This window comes from Cephus cinctus, unplaced genomic scaffold, assembly GCF_000341935.2.
Source record: "Cephus cinctus unplaced genomic scaffold, Ccin1 Ccin1_scaffold0457, whole genome shotgun sequence".
In the NCBI taxonomy this organism is placed as follows: domain Eukaryota; kingdom Metazoa; phylum Arthropoda; class Insecta; order Hymenoptera; family Cephidae; genus Cephus; species Cephus cinctus.
Window position 1 is genome coordinate 1174642 of NW_014333134.1, and position 21987 is coordinate 1196628.

The 21987-nt window shown below is 36.9% G+C and overlaps 3 protein-coding genes and 1 long non-coding RNA gene across 5 annotated transcripts; 1 reads left to right on the top strand and 3 right to left on the bottom strand.

The window, feature by feature from the left end:
• Positions 1–2011: 2011 nt before the first annotated feature.
• Positions 2012–7962, bottom strand: LOC107267900 (methanethiol oxidase). Its single transcript, XM_015740092.2, has 8 exons — positions 5542–7962; positions 4885–5045; positions 4001–4180; positions 3582–3885; positions 3253–3513; positions 2839–3172; positions 2397–2519; positions 2012–2276 (listed from the first exon to the last, which is right to left on the bottom strand). Exons 1-8 carry the CDS (start codon positions 5555–5557, stop codon positions 2228–2230), a joined length of 1428 nt encoding a protein of 475 aa, XP_015595578.1. The 5' UTR covers positions 5558–7962; the 3' UTR covers positions 2012–2227.
• Positions 7963–10099: 2137 nt separating this feature from the next.
• LOC107267735 (sodium-coupled monocarboxylate transporter 1) lies at positions 10100–13198 on the bottom strand. Its single transcript, XM_015739760.2, has 9 exons — positions 12774–13198; positions 12346–12691; positions 12093–12247; positions 11839–11979; positions 11658–11766; positions 11366–11587; positions 10762–11261; positions 10514–10642; positions 10100–10434 (listed from the first exon to the last, which is right to left on the bottom strand). The coding sequence occupies exons 1-8, from the start codon at positions 12974–12976 to the stop codon at positions 10573–10575; spliced, it is 1746 nt and encodes a 581-aa protein (XP_015595246.1). The 5' UTR covers positions 12977–13198; the 3' UTR covers positions 10100–10434; positions 10514–10572.
• A 675-nt stretch (positions 13199–13873) lies between these two features.
• On the bottom strand, positions 13874–21191 carry LOC107267733. Of its 2 annotated transcripts, XM_025085177.1 has the most exons (6): positions 21071–21191; positions 19012–19159; positions 17763–17994; positions 16454–16837; positions 15687–16364; positions 13874–15554 (listed from the first exon to the last, which is right to left on the bottom strand). In XM_025085177.1, the coding sequence occupies exons 1-6, from the start codon at positions 21117–21119 to the stop codon at positions 14955–14957; spliced, it is 2091 nt and encodes a 696-aa protein (XP_024940945.1). In that variant the 5' UTR covers positions 21120–21191; the 3' UTR covers positions 13874–14954. The 2 variants fall into 2 exon arrangements, with proteins under 2 accessions (XP_024940945.1, XP_015595244.2); XM_015739758.2 differs by having other exon boundaries at positions 13874–16364.
• On the top strand, positions 18019–18647 carry LOC112494377. Its single transcript, XR_003059746.1, has 3 exons — positions 18019–18227; positions 18300–18458; positions 18545–18647. It is a non-coding gene; the product is annotated as an uncharacterized LOC112494377 (long non-coding RNA).
• Positions 21192–21987: the final 796 nt, after the last annotated feature.

The following is a 21987-nucleotide window of genomic DNA, read 5'->3' on the forward strand; positions in this document are numbered from 1 at the left end:
CAAGTCAATTGTCCTTAAACAATAATAAATTGGGCTCAAACAATGAAGTCAAACGGCGTCGACACGCTGCCGAATGAACAAATAAACTGTACACTATCGTGGCTTTCATTCGAGCATAGAATACTCGGTGAAATGCCACGGTAGAACGAACGCCCGGCACGTTTCATTAAATATAATTTATTGTCCGTCTCTTAATCGGTTCGTTTGTCGCGTTGGGGTCGTGAGAATCAGACTCGAGGACAAAAAATTGTATCACGTACCACACCAATTTATTAGACTTAACAATATTATTGCGATGTAAAAAAGGTTGTTCCCCGGCAAAAAATGTAATCCTCATTTCATATACAGCTATATGGTTTTATATGTACGTAATGTGGCAGTATTACCACCTGATGACGCTATGCCGACAGATGTTGCAATATATTGTCTGCACCATTTGACAAATAGTAAAATAAAATAATACGGCAGGTTATAAATTATTAGCGCCATACTTGGATGTCTCGTCCAGCAAAACTCACGTAGTCCTTTATGACTCACGATGTATCTGTCGGTCATTTTAAATTGTACCAAACACTATAAAGTAAAAAGACACCATACCTTAAATTACATAAATAACAATTTTTGTTTTACTAAAAAGTTATACATTTTTGAAAATCATCTTACCATTGAAAATAACAATGGCGACGATTTTATATGTTACTATACATATATGTATATATATATGCTAGGCTTCATACTTTCTGCACATACAAGTACAATTGTCCCTGAGAACTAGTAAGTACATTTCACACGGTTGTTTTAATAATTAATTTAACAATGACTTAGAGAGTGTAAATTGGCACCAAGTGCAAGACTTACAATTCTCAAAGCGTCGCGCCTTATTGGCGCAATTCAAGACAAAAGATATAATTACTTACTTTCACTGACTTCCGTCGATTGTTTCGCAACTGTGTATAGTAAAGGTATATATACAACGGATCACCGGAATATACGCAGGAGATAAATACACAGCGATTAAAATTCATTGTTCCATAGGATGAACGAAAATTTTCAGAGGCAATAAAACGTATCGACTATCCCTTCTTCTTATACACAGTTATAGGAATAATGGTAAAATTCCCTGACGGGCGTAGTTTTTGATTGACAGATTATAATAATGCAAATTTAAGTATCTGATGTACTTACGTTAATATACTTGGGTATTTTTGACATTATTGTAATTTTGGGCGAATTTATGCAATCTCATGTTAATTTGTAATATTCCTGAAATTCCATGATCTCGCGTGAATATTCGTGATTTTAATTAATTCTTGAATATGCCATATATCGCTTAATGGTACAGTAGCTCAATGTAGTTATATGTATAATGAATTGTGAAGTTTAATGACTTTTTTTTTCTCATTTCACAAATACCGTTATTTGAAAATTGAGGACTATTTTGGAATTGCCGATTGGGGCTGACGTTCTGTATTCCGTCACGCAGACTTTCGCGATCAATATCGGTTGCCAAGAGGCAGAACAGTTATTATCGGATATTCCTACAATTTTGTTATCTCCTGCTCCTACTGCTATTATTAGCACAGACACTAAACCGAGTAATGGAATTATTTCCATGACGGCGACAACGTCAAAGGGAATTTATTTTAAAAAAATTGTATAAGAATATTTTGGTGACAAAAGTTAGAATGGACAGGAAAATGGACAAAATGGACAAATCTAAAAGAATATTGTCTTGCATAATAAAAGTCCTTTAGTGATATTTGGATACAGTGAATTTTTTTTCTTATGTACTTTCTTACTGTTACATAATAACCGTTAATGAAGCGCCTGAAGCTATGCTGCATGTCATTCCGCTGATGATAAATGGTTGCCTCTTGTAATTCAGAGAGGAGTTCAGTCATCGGCAAATATTATTCACTAATGTTAGTGTCGTGTCTCCTGTATACAGGGTGTCTTATGATTTTATGATACGATAAAGTAAAACGCGGAGGTAATAAAAATTTGTGTATTATTCGATCTTGAACAGGTATTTAATATTTTTTATTAGTTTTATATTACAATAAAATATGTTAGAAAATATTGTGCTGTGATGATTATAAATCGGTCCCTCGATAGTCGCACAGAGCGAACTTAATATTTTTTTAAATTCCCATCGCTTATAGGAATCTTAAACTTGTTCCCATTAGCTGCTCTGACTCTGTCCACAAATCACTGGAAAAAAATCCTCCTATTTTTCCGGAAGCCAAATATCCGACGTGCAATCACCTCCGGGATATCTGTGAAAAACAAAAGAATACAAGATTTATCAAGAAAATCAAAAATTCTTTCTAATTGTACAAAATTTTAAACTAAGTTTTGAATTTATCCTTTTTGACGTTTAAACACAGAATAAATACCTAATCTCATGAGCCAACAAAATATCTTCCTTATCAGCACCAAAATCCACCAGAAAATCCTCATCCAATTTCATGCCCCCATTCTCAACGTCAATGTCGAGCTTCACCATTGTCGAGCCGTGCCTGAAATGAATTTAAAACTATAAATATTGACAATTCCATTCAGCATCCTAGAAAGCGAAGCCACCCGTTATAGGTACACAGTTACATATTTGTCCAAGGGCCGATACTACGTATTTACAGCTTTTCAATATAAGCAAAAGAGAAAAAAATTTTCCCTACAAAGTATTCTCTCTGAATATAATCAATAACCAATAACCTATTGATGTGATGGGACAGCGCAGTATCCCTACGCTATTAATTAATGAGTATATTACAAAAAGGGTGGTTAATTAAGTGAACTCTTCTTTCTTAAGCGATTACTCTAGCCTGAAAAACTCACTTTATTATATCAGGATAAAATTGTCTATCCCAGGGTTTGAAAATCGAAGTGGTTACATAGAGTCGTCGTCCGTCCAAACTTAATTGAAGCATCTGAGGGGAGCCGTAGAGACGTCGTCCTTTCACAAACACAGGCTCACGTTGCCCTGACCCTTCTGGATCCTCCAGGACGCGTATCTTAGAATCTGAGAGTATGGACCCACCCAGTAACACTTGACCTGTTAGTTTGGGATTACGGATGTCTGTGATATCATACTGTCTAACGTCTCCATGGAGCCAGTTCGAGAAGTAGAGGTACTTGTCATCCAGACTCAGTAAGATATCAGTAATCATGCCTATAAAAAAAATTGCATATTGAAAGAAGAAAAAAGAAAACCAAGCTAATACCTATAAAATTAACTGTCTATCAACTTACCATACATGTCCGGTGCTATCCAACCTTCAACCTTTTTAGGTGGAACCTGAAGGACCTTCTCGGCAGACCACGTGCCCTTTTCGTTCTTAAAGAACCTAAAGATGGCTGACTTCACTGCACAACCTACAAGACCCTCGGATGCTGTAGGCTCGTGAAGAAATCTTATCTCCAGAGGAGCAATTCCATCTTCCCCTAGATCTATAGTCTGAAGTAGATTCCTACCGCTCCAGGAGTAAACATTCAGACTCCTTCCATAGACATCTACATTAATAAATGACATTACAGATTCCATCCAATTAGTAAATCTATGGATTCAAGTATTCACGTACTGGGATCAGCAGCATCACCAGCTTCGAATCCTCTCTTGAAGACTCTTGGTGTTCCCCACTCGCTACCAATGAGTATGTCATGATAAGGCTGGTACCAAAAATCGTAACCGAACCTGGCTTGCTTATCACCCTTGCTCCATCGACCTTTGACCTGGAGTGTTTCACTGTTGATTGAAAAATATTCTCCAAGACCATCTCCGTCGGGCGTACCCATGGTGGAAATAAGAATCTCTCCCGTAGGAGAGCAATGGGACGTATGTGGCGTGGACAGACCCCATTCATGCATTTCATCAGGTTCGATCACCTTCAACAATCAGAAAGAAATAAATTGAGTTTGACTGTTTCAACTAATCTGTTTTGATTTTTTTGTCTAAAAGCAAGCTGGACCAGTCTGTTTAAATCCTTCTTTTTTCTTCTACCTTTTTTATCGATGGCTCAAGCTCCTTTGACACATCCACCAAGTACAGTCTATCTGACATGAGAGACGGCAGCACCAGAGTATCCCGCTTTCTAGGAAGATCGTGACAGCTGCTACATATGTTCCAGCCGGAATGGTGCAACTCATCTCCAGCATGCAGCATCCTTAACTTATGTACAATCTGTCGGATTTATGTAGTAAGTACAATAAGAGGAAGTGTATATTGCTTCAAAAGAATATTAAAGAACCTGGTAGCAGGTGTTAATATAAAATTATTATACAGTATAGAAATAGTCAATATATAAGATATACAAATTGAATTGTTGATGCTCGAAAATATTATGCATGTGCTACAAATAATTATTCTGATAACAGACAACAGTAAATCAATATCAAAATCGTGATCCCTTATTAGACAACTATCCTTTATCACTCGTCTCAATAAAAGAATATTAATAGAAACGCATAGAATTGATAAACGATTGACAATGAAAGTCTATAAAAAAATCTCAATATTCATGAAGCTACTTTTTCTCTGGTCTTTCATGCGGGAAGTAACAGGCATTATTTTTGTCCTTTTCTTTCTTTTACAGGACAGAAAAACCAGGCCAGGCAGACTCGATGGGCTCGTTCGCTCGGAAAGACTAATTGCTTCATTGAAGAAAAAAAAAGAGAACCAGAAACCAGAGTGGATCGATCTGTTAGATAGAGACGTCGTACAGCAGCAAATGATATGACAGCATCATTACCAATGGGCAAAGAAATATTTTAAAAAGTTCTGTGCATCAAGTCCACCCCAATATGTCAAATAAGTGACAGTAATCATAATAAAATAATATAGACTGTTATACGAAAATAATTATTTTTTCACTTTGTTTTCTCTACCTGACAATAGGTTGGGCTTTCAGGATCCACGTCGACAGTCGAAAGGACATCAGGTTTACTGTCATCCGTATTAATGCAGACAACGTATAAAATCTTTTCCCTTGGTCCTTCCAACATGGCAGCTATTGGACTCCTGTATCCAGGACCGCAGGAAGCACATTCTGCAATTAAAATATTTACATCACAAGCATGACCCAATCCGCAAAGTACTATTTTGGTATGCAAAGTTATAACGAACTTATGAATAATTTATCATACGTTTCAATGAAAGCCTAGTGCAGCGTTAATAATAATTCAATACCTCAATGCAATATGGTAGCAATCGAATATATTAGCACGCTGAATAGTATGTATCAGGAAAAAAGCAAGAGCTCACTTAATACACAATTATACATTCCTGCCATGTGTATCTGTTTCATATACAACAAATAACAAAAATACCCACTTTATCAAGATACTGATAAGTACAGAAAACCTAATGTAGAATCAAGCGCTCTTTGCTCTGTCAGTTGAACTTGTAACTTGTAACATACTATACACGTGCAGTAGATACGAAATATAAATAAAATTAACTACAACTTCTTGCAGGCAAGCTAATAAACAATGTGAAGATTTAAATGAAATCATTATTCAAACAATGCACAAGTTGTCCTTTACCTCGTCCGTTAGCCATGTATTGCTGCTGAGTAGATCCAGTAAATGATTTAAATCTGGAAAGGTGACGATGAATCGACTGAAGAACGGCGTGCTCTACGAATTTGCGATGATGATTCCTTGATGGTCACGGACGTACTGAGAACTGGTTTTAAGTCAAGGGGTCGGTAGTGACGTTCAAATCAGTAATCAGTTCAGAAGGGGAACTGCTGGTGTGTTTGAATTTCTTCAAGTTCATTACCATTACATAATAACGCATTGACATGACCAACCGTAGCTCAACAAGAAGCATCTCAGACACAAACCCAAAAAATTTGTTTTTTTTTTTCAAAAATTTTCCACCGTCACATAGGTTCTTCTATGAGGAAGCAAAATTTGTGGTTCCTGTCTGATTCAAGGGAACTTTGACCAATGAGTTTTGGTTAGAAAAATCTTAAATAATTTCTTTATATATTGGCATCCAATATGATTTGGGTTTGGATTACTCATCGTAGCTGCGATTGGTGATAGTTTAACAAACATGATAAATAACTTTCTTGTTTCTTGTATTTGTAAACCGAAATTACTTTGTGCGGCATGTATGTTACAATGATTTCGAACATGAAGACCAAAGAATAAGAAAGAGAGAAGAGGTACAATATAACAGTATATCACTGGTACAATAACTGTACCAGAAAATTCTTCTTCAGGGATATTTGACACTTTTCTGTAATGCGACACGGTGGATGATTCATGACTAATTTTAATGACTTGTTTTTTATTTATATTAACTGCTTCAGTGGATTTTGCGATATTCTTTAATTTTGTGCGCACTAAATAGAAGAATGTAAAAACTTGGTTGCGTCTTTCTATGGATGTTGCATTTAGCCATGTAATACGTTCGACGACCCTACTGATAATTTCGTGACCTGTGATATGCTTGCAAATGTTTTTCACGTAATTCTTCATAACACCTTTTACTGTCTTGTTTAGGATTTAGTTAAATGAATTATTGTATTTTTCTCTTTAATGTACTGCAGCATCACGCAATGTACATCAATTTCCACATGTCATCTATAATCATTGAGATAATGCTTATTATTGTGTACTTCAATCTCTTTGACACATTACCCTGTATATCGTCCGCAATAATTGTAAAAAGCGCAGACGACAGTTTGAAAAATCTTTTAGACAACAAGTGATTGTTAAAAAATAATTAACAATGAACGCAGTTGATTACTATTTTTTTTTTGTACAATACCATACCAACACACCTAATAGATCATAAGACATAGCCACTGAAAATGTGAAAAAAATGACAAAACTTTTCTTACAAATATTCTTTCTTCGTTATTCAAATTAATTTTTTCAGTTTATTAAAATTTTCTTTTCACTTTTCACTGCATATTCTTCTATTTCCTTCTTTTTTATCCTATGAAATTCTTTACTCCTCTCTCCACGACAGTCTACGACTCTTGGCACTCACGTATGTATTTAAGGCTCTCTTTTAAGCTTTGGCTTCATCCAAAATGAGCATGTAACATTTACATTGTTTTGTTTATTCAAAATATTATTTATCTTCGATTCTTTGCGTCGGCTTATCACTTCTAATCAAGTTTCAATCCCACAGTCTCCCATAATTTACATTAAGTCAATCATCGTTTCACGAGCCGAGAAGATTGTTAGAATAAACATTAAAGCTATTGAAAATACAATCTCTTTCGCTTAATTCTATTGACTTAATAAACTCATCTATGTATAAAGTCAACGGGTGATTGTCGTCGTAATATCTACGAAATAATTAGACGTATACCGTCTCTCGAAACAATAGTCTCACGTTTCCTCTTATCTTTTTCACAAATATTATTCATACCCGCAAAACAATAATCCGTTCTTGTTGTATAAAACTCATAAATCCTGATTCGTACTAATAATAAAGTTTAAATTTACCGAGAGAATATCTAATAAAATTGTACATACAGTTCTGTCGTACATAAATATCATTGCTTTTTGACCGACATATACAAATCTCATGTCTAGAGATATAAAGAATTAAAAAATTTGTATAATATAGGGTGCTCATACACGTCATTGGTTACGGTGCATCGGAAAGACATTGAGTAAAGTGGCTCGGCGAGATAGAGTAATGGATAGTCTTGAGATAAGTAATCAAAGAAGTCATTCTTTGGACCCTTGCGATTATTTTTATACGATCAATTTCCTAGAAGTGTATTTCATGTCTTGATAATGTATCTGTAAAAGTTTACTAAACATACATCTATTTTTTATGTATATATATATAATTGTTTTGCAAATGCATTAATTCCTCGTGACAATATCAATTCGCACGCATAATGACACATTGATAATCCTATTCTACTGTGCATCCCCTGATTATATGAATAATCATAAATTTATTTATCAATAAAAGTGACAATAAAAAAATTGTGGTGCAGTTAGATAAATGTAAAATTTTCGAATAAAAAATATTTCTCAAAGCCCAATGACTGTAAGTAAGTTCAATCTCTTTTTCAATATCAGTCATTTCTATCGCTCCCGGACGCGCTGTCCTTGTCACTAAATTTTCTGACGATCGTCCTTTTCCTGTGCTTGTCATGCAAAAGAGCACAGACCATAAGATTTTCTCGATGAAGCGCTGCCAGTTTTCGTAATTTACCTCGTGCCATTTCTGCTTCCGCGACGATAAGATTAAAACCGTTATCCAATTTGTCCAATCCGTTACTGATATTAGCAACCATCTCCAGGAGTAAAGCGTTGTTACGTGCCTCCAGGTTGATCTTTTTACTAGTGATGATAACAGCCAATATCAGAGTGACGAGGAGTCCAAGTCCCAATAGGCTCTTTTGTAGGATCGACATCATTTTTCAAAAATGGCCCAGCGACACTGCTGGATCTTTTTTGAGTTTCATTGCTGACGGTGACGTGGAGAAATTAAAAAGAAGAATATTCAGTTACTTGCAATATAGCGTTACTAGATATCCAAGGTCACGTTCACTTGTTTATGCAATTTTCATAAATCTGTCAATTATTAATAGAACTTATTGTTTCACTGGGCTTGACAACTTTATTTAGATTTCACATTTGAATTAATCATTTGCAATCAGTCATATTAACAATTAGTTTATTCTTACCGCTTCAGGTACACGATAACGATTGTATTACGTCATATTTTTTATATCTATTATCAGATCCACAAAGAATTATGTACGTTGTAAAAAAAATGTTTTGATATCAAAGGTAGAAAGAAAATCACTTCTTTCTTGTTACTCACGTCAAACGACACTCTCCACTTATTTTATCACAGCCAACAGCACGATCCTTTTACGTCATACAACGAGCAAACTCTTCGAAAATTAAAGAACGAATGTAGTGCAAAATGCAAAATTTGGAATGCACCAAATACAAAGAGAGTATATAAATTTAAAAGCTCATACCAAACAGCCCTTCATGGACTTCACCGAGTGCACGTTGAAATGTTTTCTTTCTTTAACCTCTTCCTTCTTCCTTAGTATATACTAAAAAAATAAAGAAGTACTTTCCGCAAGTCCAAGACACTTCCGTACCAACAGTCACTCCACTTGGCATTAGCTGCTGATAATTATGTTAACCAGCCTGGTTCATTAACACACTGAGGCAGACATGCTGAAACTGCTCACATGATACCCGCTGGAATGTTTCACTCTTTTGAAAAATTCTTAGCGAACCGCTGCTCGTCTCGTGCGTATTCATTGTTTTACACTTGTTGATCATGTCCGGTGAGCGAGAATCAGAAAAGAGTAACACGATCCACGTGCAGTCGCGGTCTCACGTCACCCTTACCCTTAGACATCCTTTGGGGTGTCCACGAGTAGGTATATCACCGAGTTCGTTATTATACGAGCATTGCCGAGGGAAGCCGAACTGGCCCGAGATACTCCGTCACGCGTGCGCTTGGTAATCAATAGGTAAACGAATGTGGATCCCGTTGGCGGCATTCAAATTCTTGCGATATTCAACAGGATTATGACATTGGAAGATCTTTTGAACTACTTTTGTGGAGATTTCATGCTGGGATAAGATGCAGGTGAGAACTGAAGCTAAGAGTTGACAATTTATTGTCTGACTCGTAAGAAATATTTACGCGAATAATCTGAATTTGAATCTGAAGAAGAATGCTGAATACTGCTTCTCTCTGGTTCTTGCTTATTTTTAACCTGACTTCACCAGTTAACCGGCATTGGCACACGTATATAGATATATTCAGTGGCTCAACGAAGCTATTGAATTTAAAAATACGACTTGATGGAACAAACTTGAATTGAAGAGTTTCTGTTTCCTTTTGTATTACAGTCTGCTGGGATTCTGGGGTTAACAGGAAATTTATGACGTAGTTAATAATAAGTTACTTTACAATGATTTTACACTGTCCTACGAATATCTAGACAGATTGTTATCCTGCACGATTGTCATGGTTTTCTCGTTGTTTTGCGTATACGACGGTCGTATTTGTTGGAACTACGAGAGTCAATGAAAATCCTGTTATTATATTTAATTGCGATAGGATTTTTAAAAAAATTACTAGTCATTGTTAAAAGAAACTTTTTATTCTTCGCCTTCCATTATTCTTTCGTTTTCATATAAAATTTTTAAACTTACGTACACCTTTTTCTTCACTGCACACAACGCGGCGCGATCTCTACTTCACGTTGGGAATTCGCAGTAAGATTATCGCTTGCGCAATACAAACTCATGCCGCGAGTGTATGTAAGAAAATATTTAGGCAGCTACATTTGTTTCTATTTTTATGCCATCGCACGATGTTCATTGGAAATTTACCGGGTGCTACTCGGTATAACGGAGTACAACTAAAAGTTGTACTCAGCGATTGCTATTTTAATATTATTCTCCACGTGTAATCTGTCAATAATAATATTCAAATTATCATACTGAAAAAAGGCTGTCGCTCTGACATTTCAAGCCAGTTGCTTAAACTCACCCGCCGCGAGACAATAAGAAATGGCTAAGAAGTGATGAGTGACTTTAATTAATTTTCCTCTAATCCTTAACATCCCGTATCGATAGCTCTTTCAGCGGTACTTCCTTGTAATCTCGACGAGGTAGGAATCTGTAAGGAAGAAATTACATGCAAAAATTAAAAGAAACAAAGCTATTCAACATCGTTCAGTATCATCGGTGAGTATTAAAATGTACATATGTATATGCATTATCGTGATAAATAAATACCTCCTCATACATGGTGCAATGTGACGTGGATTAACATCTTTCAGATTAACAGTCCCAAGAACGTAGCTGCCAATGACTCCAAAGACAACAGTTATGAGGGTACCCAAGAAATAATAATACATAAAGGACAGCCGATAAATAAACAAAGGTTCATTATCAGGATCCAAAGGTGGTGAAGTAGGTTCCATAAGTATAGTTTCATTCACAGCAGACGGACATTGATCTGTGCTAATGGGGAGTGGTGTGTGTTTTATGATACCGTGGGCATTATACCACTCTGCCCCGAAGATGATCCAACTCATAACAGCCAAGGACACAGTGCCACCAAACATGACGCCCTTCACATTGGACCAAGGAACCAAAGTACCCAGCACAAACATACCAAGAAGAGGACCACCGGATACGGCTCCCATACTGACTGACATATGAAACACATTGCCCAGATGCTCCACGATAAAGACAAAGCCTACTGATATGACTCCAACGATGACCACGATAATCTGTCAAGAGAATTTAAAGAAATAGAAAGTCTGGTGACGCGTAGTATGACGCATCAATGTTAATTGGTATTTGGTATTGCAAATGAATTAAAGCCATTATTTACTTTCATTATAGTGGCTGCCCTGGACTCGCTCCTGGAATGATCTGGTATGAATGGCGCAATAAAATCCTGATATATCGTACCGGCCAGTGTGTTGAGATTTATGCTCATAGTGGAAAGCGATGCACTCATCAATCCGGAGAGAAAAAGTCCTGGAAGGCCAGGAATACCGTCGGCAACGTCCATCACGTAATACGGCAATATTTGATCCTTGCGTATTATAGCCTGTAAGGATATTAGTAATCAAACGACTGTTTAATAGGTAATCTGCTTGGTTTCATGCTTAATTACTCACTTTACTAGTGAAAGGATCGCACCCGTGATACTTGGCGTAAATTATAAGTCCGGTAAAGACAGATATTAATTTAGCAACTGTCATTCCAAACCCCGTTGCCCACATAGCTCTGTGTACAATAATTAGAAGTGTTAATTACTTGGAACAACGTGTAGCACTGATAGTGGCAGCTATTGCATACTTTTTGGCATCGGACAGCGTTGGGACTGCTAAAAATTTTTGTATGCTTCCTTGATAAACGCCAAGGTGTCCCGTGAAAATGAATGTATAACCAATTGCTACGCTCCAAAAGCTGGATCTTATGAAGGGACTAGGGTCCATACTGAAATTTTCATTGGACTTATTATTATAATTCAAACTGTCAGAGAAAAGCAGATACAGGGTTAAACTGTATCAAGATGCATAATGTTATTCTTGATAATAATTGAATCTTACTTGAAGAATACAAGGCGTTTTCCCTCAGCTGAAATTCGCCAAATTTCGCTAAAACCGTTCAAATAATTGATTCCTAAGTAAAGAACGACGAAGAGCGAACCGACGGTGGTTAAGAATTGTACAGTATCCGTCCATACTACCGCCTTGAGACCTCCCTGATTGAGTAAAGGAAATTAAATAAGAAAATTAATAAAAATTTAATTTAACTATTAAGCGCCAATGCCAATCTGATTAACGTCTGTCAAATACTTACTAGGCTTGTGTAAATGATGCATACTATTGATATCACTGGCGTTATCACGTGTATGCCCCAGCCAGTGGCCTGTGCAAAGGCCAGGGCAGGTACGTAAATCACTATGGGTATGTAGAGGAATAAGGTGATGGTGAAGAGAAGAGAACAGAGTATGCGTATCGACTTGGCGTACCTCATCTCCAGGTACTCAAATGTACTTGCGATTTGAAGCTCGTAGAAGACTGGGATGAAGATGCAGACATTAATGATGCATGTGAAAATTGACGCGAAGATGATTACTGCGTATTGGGTTCCATATGAGTAAACTTCTGTTGGTATACCAAGGAGTGTGATACCTGACACGTGACTGAGCAAATAAATGATTTAATTAAATTATTTAACTACACGGTATCTTGACTGTATAATTGTATAAGCTAGAAACTACATACCTGGCAGTCAAGCTCACAGCTACTGGAAAGTAACTCATGGTCTTTCCGCCCAAAAGATATTCCGTGGCATTGTCTTGTTTACTAAAGAATCCAAAATAAGTACCAATAAGAAAGCTCACTAGGAGCATTATTATGAATATACTGTAGTCAATCCAGTCAAACGTGAGATGAACCATTGACACGACTGAATCGTTACCGGGCATTTTTATAATTTTTTTATTTATTATATTCAGTACTTAGCAAGAATTTATTTAGCTTTTTTTTTGATTGCTGATATTATCGGTAGAGTCGCTTTTCGCTTCAAAAAGATGTTCTCCTCGGAGTTCAGTTAAGATACTGACAAGGCAGGCTGATTTAGATGTGCCACGATACTTCGGATGTGACATAGTAAAATTCCAGTAAAGGACGCAATTTATAACGTTTACTGATAACAAAGATTTGTGATTGTTACGACGGTGTTATTATACAATGAAAAAAACCTGGAATTTCCTTTCTTGGCGATGGCGCTTTTTTTTTCTTTTTATAATTTTTGTACACCCAGTTGGGTTAAGTCGATTTGCGTGTTCGGTATGTCTTTTTTGACGGTTTGCAAACCATGCAATATTTACCATAATCGCACGTGACTTTTTGTAAAATCGCAGACTTATGTATTGTTATATTTAAATTATACTGTATTTCTGTGCTGAACGATGCAAGTGCGTATTTTTTATGAAAGATTTTAAAGCCACGTGTGACTCACTGGAGACTTCATTGTTTTTGATCTATCAATCGAAACCCATTGAACTCTTGGAACGACTGCACTGTGGTCTTAACCAGGTTTTATTAATGTATCGCGCAATCGTAGTCATAGCTAAATATGAAAATTTAATTCTTGATGACAAAAAGATTTCGATACTAATTTTCATTGTCATAAGAATTTAAAAAAGTAACTACGCTCAAATAGATTTATGATTTTTTTTTTTTACGATAAAGTGACAGGCTGCTTAATCTCTTTGCAAATTAACGTGATATATTGAATGAGTTGTATCGTATTTCGAACGTTGCGTAATGAGCAAAGGACGTTTAATTGTTAAATAATTTTAGATAGAAAATCTACATTATATTCATGAATGTGTATATTCTTTGATCAATTCATCTGATTGAACGATAATAAAGTAACTATAGGCAGATTATTGGAGGAAAGGTGCTAAGATGCTATAGTAATAATTGTACACAGGAAATTCTATCTAAATAACTGCAACTACTGCAGAGTAGTCCTTATTAAATAAATACAATAACAGGTATTTGTCTATGGGTCTGCAGTACCTCTTGATAATTGTACGCTCGCTAAATGCGCGCCGAACGGCCTTCCCTTTGACCAGCTTCCGCTAAGATTCTTCCAACCATAGCCTGTACACTGTGTAACTCACCCCCGCTTACAGTCAAGCGTGAGGCAGGCAGTGAGAAATAGTTGTAACTGGTGCACCTTCGCTCTTTAGAGCCCCGTGGGCGCGCATTTAACGAAAGATTACAAAATTTCGTATTCTGAAATTTACTGACAATAGTACGAAATTAGTTATGTCTTTTTCAGAGACTTTGGATGAATAAAAACACAGCAGTGGTCACAGTACTTAGTAGTAGTAAATATCAGAAGACATCCTTAAGCAGAAAGATTTATGTAAACTTAATATTAACAAGTTACTGCTTCAATAGCTAAACATATCAAATTACTATTTACAATATCTAAAAGTGTATCTAATTATAGGGTATTCATAATCATTGATATGAGCTAATGGAGAATTTCACTGGGGATGTATCCCTTGGGCACGTTGCCATGCGCCAAATTTAATTGTAACTTAGACCTAACTTAGTGGTTATAATTAATACTAATTTACAATGACAGTATACGAGTATTAAGTAGAACAAATCTGTGAATAATGCAGTCATTGTTATAAAGTCACTGGTTGGATATTCGTCCCCTGAATGTTATTAATCATTAAAAGACCAAGTAAAGAATTACTAATAACTAAGATAACTTGACATTATCATATTTATACAAATATTTACATGCTTCAACAAATCCAATGTATATATACAAATTACTTCACATAAGCATATAAACTTACAGTGCGAAGAAAAATTTAAGAGGAGTATGTACACAGAATTCTTATGCAGCGATACAAAGAATTGAAGAAAAATTCTTTATAAAAGTATTCGATGGATCGAATAGACAAAAATCAATTTAACAAGTGTCAAATAATAATTGCAAATTATTGATGCTGCAGGAGAGGAATACAAGCCATATCTGATACCCAGACTTCTTCTGAGATGCATCCTAAGCCCAGGATTATAAGATGCAGTTGGTCCACATTGCTGCAACGGTGCATCCCAGAGATTATCATCTCTTGCACCAAGAAGAAGTGTATACTGTCCACTCCAGTTAACTCCAACACGTGCTCTTAGACGCAACGTCGATGGAGCTTCTACTGCATGGACAATACAGTTTCTTGGCCACGAATTTGAGGGTCTACCTTTATTTCCACATTGAGCTGCCACCGTGGGATCACCTGGTATCAGAGTGCTCTCCGCCACGTGAAGATCTAATTCCGTTGTTCCTGTAGGAATGAATGATCCTAAAGGCTTCTTGGTGGTCTCCTCGTAGCGTTGATTTCCTCTGAGCATGGCGGTAAACGATTCCGCCATTGAGGGTTGTGCATTTTGCAAAAGATGACGGTACGAGTCTTCCTCGTCTAAACTTCTTTTCGTTTTCAAAATTCCTTCTGTCTTCTTATCAGGATCATCCTTTGATAGTGACACCATTAGCGGATTTGAAGTTACAATTTCTGATAAATCAATTGTGGAGTCTTCTTTTACTTTATTTGATATACTAAGGAAATGACTTTGATCCTTATGCGCATCAACTATGGCGCTCACCGAGGTTCCTTTAGCTTCCTTAATTTCTTCAATGGTGGGAAGCATCTCTTCTTCCTTGCCACGTTTCATGCCGTACATGTCGAATATCTTACGCGCCAGTTCCTGGGTCATCCATTCCTCAAGAGCCTTTTTCTGTCTTAAAGACTTCATCAAGTAAAGGTCTTCCTTCGAGTCGACCTTGACAATATCTAATGGATTTTGCATAAGTTCTTTAAGGTCAGTTGTATCCTTCATGAAACTCCTTTTCTTCCTATATAAATTTCTTACATTTTTAGAGTCCGTTCCTGTATAGTCCGCATTATTAATTGATAATAAAGCTAAAGAGTCTGGATATACTCTCTCGATATCATCCAAAGACAAATTACTATCGATATCTGCGTCTGTTCTGTCACGTCGATGTCTTCCAGCTCTCTGAACATAACTTCCGGCAGCACTAATGGCATACAGGAACATAGAACATCTAGGATCCGCATAATAATCCCATCGACCAGTCCACAGCTTGTCGCCGGAATAAATCTGTAATTGCCTCTTGATCCAAAGGCCGCCATTAAAGCTTTCGCAAGTCGAGCTTAACCATGCTCCGCCCAAGAGTGCTGGAAGTGCTGCCACCTCGTGTAAAACTGGAGGACTGGTTTCCGTTCCCCGAGCAATAGTACTGCAGACCAAGCATCCACTTGTCTGTTAAATGAACAGAGTTAAACGATTTTTACAATCCATGGTAATATTTAATCTACAGCAATGTTTTATTTCATCGACCTCATATTTACCGTATCTATTCGCAGTAAAGCAGCAGGCTGCAAAGACGTTGGTTTGTAAGTTTGACGAGATGGAACATTCGGCGGTAGACTAGCAAGAAAGAGTTCCACTCTTGGTTTACCGCTGGACCCAAGACCAAACCCTGTAGAGCTCATCGGCTTCTTTTGAACTCTAAGAAGTTTTAGTTCGCTGAAATCAATACCCAATGGCTCCATGCAATTGATTCCACGATGATTTCTCGACGGCGGGTGACCTTGCAGAGAATTATACCGTGGACCCTCCCAAAGAGGATATCCAAGTCGACGCTGTTCGTAGATCAGCTGTGGCACGTACGGACGCCATCTTGGCTGTGGACTGCAGGACACGTTTACTCGATGTCCAAATTTATGGGCAACCTAAAACACAGTGAAATATATTATATTTATTATAAGACTAATTAGAAGCTTAGTACTTTTCCGTACATTTGCGTATATGTGACGCAACAAGAATATTTGTATATGAATGTAGGTACATGCGGCAAGGACGTATAAAAAACCTTATTAAAACTGAGATCTATTAGGGATCATGAAATTACATGTGTTCATTTTAAATATTTATTATGAGCTAATTTATTCTATATTTTTGCGCTACACTGAGAACTTTAATTAGTACTGTTACATTTGATAACTGCCTGCATATTCAATGGAGCCAATCAAGCAAAGTTAAATTATTACCTATATCACTTTTAAACAAAATATGCCATACATGGAATTCGCATGCCTAGCTAGAAACAAATAATAAATTTCAAATGATCATATCAGATAGTGAAATTAAATTAAAAAATAATCATCCTAACGTTACCGTGCAATTTTAAATTCTGAAAATATTACGTTTTCTGAAGCCTACGTCCGATAAGATAACAGCAATCTTACAATTACATGTTAAACTTGATAAAGAAATATCAAGCGTCATTATAAATATTAATTTAATGCTCTTGAAGTTTCTCTCGTACATTTAATTGTTTATTGGTTCAACATGCGAATGGAGGCGTCTATGTCTGTAAATGAAAAGTAAAAGAGGGAGATTAAATTCCAAGAGAGATACGCACGAAACAAATCTTCGCCACGTGGCATATAGTCATTTCTAATAAAAGATTAATCGTTTCGTAATATCCTGACATATTTTTTCCGAAAGCAAGTAACAAATTTGCAGTTACTCAAATGTTAACGAGCTTCCTTTCTTCCTTTTCTTATGGCTATATCCGCAAGGAATCCGAAAGGAATACAGTTGTAAGGTGTCGTTATGTTAATCAAAGTCATAAATAATTAATAACTTAATTACCTGTCGATTCAGGGGGACCACGTGCACAGTGTCCAGATGAACCCTAGCTTCAGTGGCGCCAGGCGTCACGGCGGAAGGTGACAGAAGACGAAGAGTACCTCTAGCCGTGACAGTATGCGTCGCGACGCTACATGATTCTTCTGCATAATGATGCCTCATCAGAAAAAAAGTACCATTTTCAAAGAAAGTATATTTCCTAATAACGTACTCTGGTCCTGTTCTAATTTCGCATCTGTGAACAAAAGTGAATAATCAATAATAACGAAAAACAAAAGAAGAAAAAAAAGTCTAATTTTCATAAAAGTATATTTTCAAACTGACAGTTTATATACTAAGTTTTCCATAATTTTCTCTTAAACCTAACCTAACCTACAAATGTGTAAACACATGAAAGTCCCCATAAGTTACAGACTAACAGAGGCATTCTTTATATTCTTCCTCTGTGAAAGAGTATCCTTTGTTTAGGTAAGGCAGCATATACAGATAGAATATTTAGAACAAGATCCTTGAATACTCAAGCACTGTGTTTCGTCAAAGGATCAAGGACCAACGTCCGAAGACTTCAAAAGTGAATTCATAGGGCTGAAGGAATGTCAGGCCCAAGTGGGTCTATGGTGTTCTGCAAAATTTCGGCCTCGCCCGGAACTATGCACAAGAATCCTGTATCGACGACATAAAATGGGACCCAGACAAAAAGTAAGAACGACCATGTTCGAGAGACTCGCTAAGAAAGTTCCTGTCATAAATAACTGAAGTGTCTTTTCTGTCATCTTTACGAGAAGGAAGTCTCCTACCTACATCATAGGAAGGCAAGAATACCTAACCTGAAAGATCATCCATCACGTTACTGGCATATCAAGTGAAATCATTCCTATGTAATCTGAGGGTTAATAATTCGTAAAAGTATTAATCAAAATTACCTCTTGTAAATCAATTATACGATACATCAATTTAGAGATACATATCCGATAAATCAATAGAAATCGATACTTGTCAGATTCCTCGATTAAATTCTTCAGAGAGTAAAATATAGTTTCGAATAACAGCACGAACGTTCCAATATAAAAAAATCTTGATTTGTAAAAAAATTATTTTTTATTTTTCATAAATTTCAGTCTGTCAGATACTTTGGAGATGACCAAGATGCTTCTGGAAGATAACTATTCCCAAGATATGTTGAGATAAATATTTTTCATGAATATATTCATATATATATGCAAGATCTGATGGTAAGGTAATTGTGACTTACTCTTGCGATAACCACGTGGCGTACAAACGAGATGGCGTGTTATCCGCAGCGGTTGCACGATCGGCCAAGATTGTTTCCTTGATGGCGGCCTCGCACTGATCACCAGCCCTGTCCGGGTTCCATTCGGTCGTACCCAAGGAACACGTTCCTGCAACGTGAAAAAACAAAGGCCGCTTTGGAATATGGACCGAGATGCAATGATAAATTCGTGTCATATCTCCCGCTCGGATTCTCTGTGTCGAGCACCTCATGGGGTCCGTAGGGTCCATAGGGTTCATGGGGTCTCTATCGGCAGGTAGGACCCCAATGCCCACACGCTGGGTCTACCTTGGAGATTTAGGGCCTGACAGATTCGTAAAAGATAAATACCCAGCTATATTGGATTCTCTCGGTCTCCAGGACGCCACCCTCTGCTACCTGGACAATCCAAGCAAGGCCCAGGTGGCGAGCATTGATTCTGAACGATAAGAATTTTCCTTTTGGGACCGGTGTCATTTTTGTCATTCTCTACTCTTTTCACAATTCCTTGGAACCGATGCCAAGCAGTGAAAACGATGCCGCAACATTTTGGGTCTTACGGTAACACATTTTAACTACGTTGAACATGCCACAAGGGAACTTTTAAAAATTCCCACCAAGAATACATTTTTCTTTTCAGATTTGGACAATGGAAACAATTTTCCCGAATGCTGCTAAATTATCCTCTACACACGAGACACATAAGCCGAGTCTCAGAACGATCGATTCGCCAAGCTATGAAATGGCAACTTTGTCAAAAATTCTCGTAAATTTGAAATTACACAAAAATGAGAAAACTTACTGTGAGTATCCATTTGGTAAATATAGGAAGTAGATGTAATGAAAATTAATGACCCAAACCCTTGTTCTAGGGTTACAGTGGGGTCTGGCATAAGGCGTAGTCGACTGGAAATACAAATCCTTGGAAAAGAAAAAAAAAACCAGTCTGAGGGACTGTCGCTCTAATGAAAACAGGGGAAAAAGAAACGAGTGCATCGTATATCCAGAAATGCAACTGCAGCCACGAACGACTCCTAAGCGTTCTATTCCCACGACTGTTTGATATTCGATTGCATCGGCTTCCTCGCTTTTTCTTTCGTTCCTTCTGGCTCTCTATCTCTTTTAATCACACAATTTTCTCTCTTCTCCCTCTCTCGCTTCACCTTTCCTTCCTCTTATTGCTATTGTTCCAATTGGTATTCCAGCTGAATCGAATCTGCCTCGACGTCCCTTTACGACGCACGTGCAGTTATGCATCTTCACCGATCTTCGACAATGCATCCACCTCTTTTTTTCTTTTTCGAGTTCCTGATCTTATCTATCTGCTTGACTGTTAACAGGTTGACAGAGACGCGGTAGCCACTTGTTCAAAACATATTTAGAACTGGTTCGAGTATAGTGTATAACGTACCATGTCAAATTGGTATATATAGCACAGAGCTAACAATTGTAAAAGTTGATCTACCATTTTTGGAAGGAGCTACAGCAGTTAATTTACCTTGAATGGCGAACTTTGATTGAGCCAAGTACGAATGTTGAATTGTAATTCTTCGATTGGATTCGATAAAAGGTATGACTGACAGGATATAATTACTTTTGAGATTAAAAAATTAATACTTGATTGTATTTCAGATAAACTTCACGTGGTAGATACATATTATAAAAATTCAATCGAGGAGTCTTACTCGTGTACCAGGGGAATCTTACAATTAATCCAATTCGATCGAGTATAATGGCCAAAGACAACAGTCAGAGTCTGACAATCAAAAATAGAATGACTAGAACCGTCGCGATAAATAGATCAAAGACCGTGCTTAAAGCGTGCTTAATTACAGGCAATGGAACCAATCGAAGTAGCTAGTTGGTAATAATAGAGATCATTCAAAAGAATTAATCAGCAGTATTGGTCGCAATCGATTATGTTAAAATTCAAAGTAAGCTGTATACCTTTATAATCTTGATTTTTCGTTTAAAAAGGTAATTTTGAATTTTCGCCTATTTAATTATTCATTTTATGTTTTAGCACTCAGAGGATACTCACCCATCAGGATCAGACGAAGACTCAGGAGAATTATCCGTGAATCCTTCATCGTGGTATTCACTGACAAATAATTGATCCGGATGTTAATTAAGAGTGAGATAACATAATGAATCTTTGGAAACCACAGGAAAAACGCAGCTGCAGTAGCTGCGCAACGACACGACGCACGTTGCAACTGCACCGAATAGACTAAAGCGAATGAGTACTCTAAGGAACTCTCGTCCCTTATAGAAGCCTACCCTACCTTTATGTAGTTTCGTCCCCACTCTCAAGGCCCCTCATGAATGTTTGTAGGCCCAAAAACCAAAAGCTCTCCTTTCGCTTGAAGCCCTTTGAGAACCCGCTGTGAGGGTCCGGGCATCTTACATAGATTTATATACCCCGTGTTTCGAGATTCTCTGGAACCCATTTTGTACCGGGCACCACTGCTTCCTCTTAGGTCGTATACATACGAAAGCACGTTGGTGGTCGGGATTTTTTATTTCTTCTTTTGGACTTTAACGTCTCTGTATACTTAAGGAAATTATACTTCCGTTAGACAAGTTAATATCGTTTGGATTGAAAATTTCATTCTCAGTCATTTTACGAATTTATGATCTCCGTTTGAATATTACCAAAATTCATGTGCAATTATTTAATTATTGATTTGAAAATTAATGTATACCGATATATTACAAGCGATACAGAGCGATTTGACGTGGAAAAATATTTCAAATTTCATAATTTTAGTACAGCTTTGCCTAACGTTTTATTACGGTCTATTTAGAATATTTGAAAAAATCGATTCCTAGATTTCAAAAATTGAGTCATTCCCTCGATTGTGATAGAACTGTAGATTTATGTCCGTATAGAATTTACGCTTGTAAAACCTTTTTTCTTTTTTTTCCGTGGGACACCCGGTAGGTGCATTGAGGTAA